At 31.0% G+C, this 1208-nt stretch overlaps 1 protein-coding gene across 1 annotated transcript in view; it reads right to left on the reverse strand.

Annotated features, from left to right (window-relative positions):
- The window catches only part of LOC106468564 (glutamate receptor 1-like), a 33731-nt gene that overhangs the window by 19342 nt on the left and 13181 nt on the right, over positions 1-1208 (reverse strand). The window contains exon 3 of the mRNA XM_022396898.1: positions 360-608. Within this exon, the coding sequence (XP_022252606.1) occupies positions 360-608 (249 nt within the window). The remainder of the gene's footprint in view (positions 1-359; positions 609-1208) is intronic.

A 1208-nucleotide genomic window follows, 5' to 3' on the forward strand; every position in this document is an offset into this window, starting at 1 on the left:
GAACATCGTCACGTTAAACTATAATTTCATCAGACAGATATATTGACTATCTGTATAAAAGAACATCGTCACGTTAAACTATAATTTCATCAGACAGATATATTGACTATCTGTATAAAAGAACGATGTCACGTTAAACTATAATTTCATCACACGGATATATTGACTATCTGTATAAAAGAACGATGTCACGTTAAACTCTAATTTAATCATTGTCAAAATGAACATGGTCAATGTTTCTAAACTTATTCATCACTTGGAATCTCCTCCTAAAACCAAACATTGACTAAGTAATCTACTGTTAAAATTAAGCGAAAATCTATAATAAATAATTTTGATACACGTTGTTTAAAACTAACCATCTTCTCGATCGTATAAATATACTATGGAGGTCCACTTGTAGAAACGGATAATGTCTAAGACAGCTAGTGAAGTTTCTGGTTGAACACTGACACCAAAGAGAGCAGCATCAGATGGAAGAATTTTGGGAAACGATGGGCTTATGAAAGGAACTTGAAATTTATTTGTGTAAGATGCCAAAGTCGGGTAGGATTCAGTAGAAGATGGGCCAACAAGTGCAAATATTCCCCGTGATAGAAGACGACATACTGTAAATAGGAAAACAAAACAAATTATCATAAACTTCACACTCAGTATGTAATACAAGTTGGTTTGTGATAAGTCTTACATTACAGTCTTAATGACGTTTATTTAACATAACTAGTACTAGACACGTGAATACAGTACGACTGTCAACTTGTTTTACGCTCTTAATTACAGTAACTATACGTAGTTTATATTACACCTCAAAGTACATTAACACTTAATTACTGTAACTATACGTAGTTTATAGTACACCTCAAAGTACATTAACACTTAATTACAGTAACTATACGTAGTTTATAGTACACCTCAAAGTACATTAACACTTAATTACAGTAACTATACGTAGTTTATAGTACACCTCAAAGTACATTAACACTTAATTACAGTAACTATACGTAGTTTATAGTACACCTCAAAGTACGTTAACACTTAATTATAGTAACTATACGTAGTTTATAGTACACCTCAAAGTACATTAACACTTAATTACAGTAACTATACGTAGTTTATAGTACACCTCAAAGTACATTAACACTTAATTACAGTAACTATACGTAGTTTATATTACACCTCAAAGTACATTAACACTTAATTACAGTTAC

The sequence above is a fragment of the Limulus polyphemus genome, unplaced genomic scaffold (assembly GCF_000517525.1).
Source record: "Limulus polyphemus unplaced genomic scaffold, Limulus_polyphemus-2.1.2 Scaffold3054, whole genome shotgun sequence".
In the NCBI taxonomy this organism is placed as follows: Eukaryota; Metazoa; Arthropoda; class Merostomata; order Xiphosura; family Limulidae; genus Limulus; species Limulus polyphemus.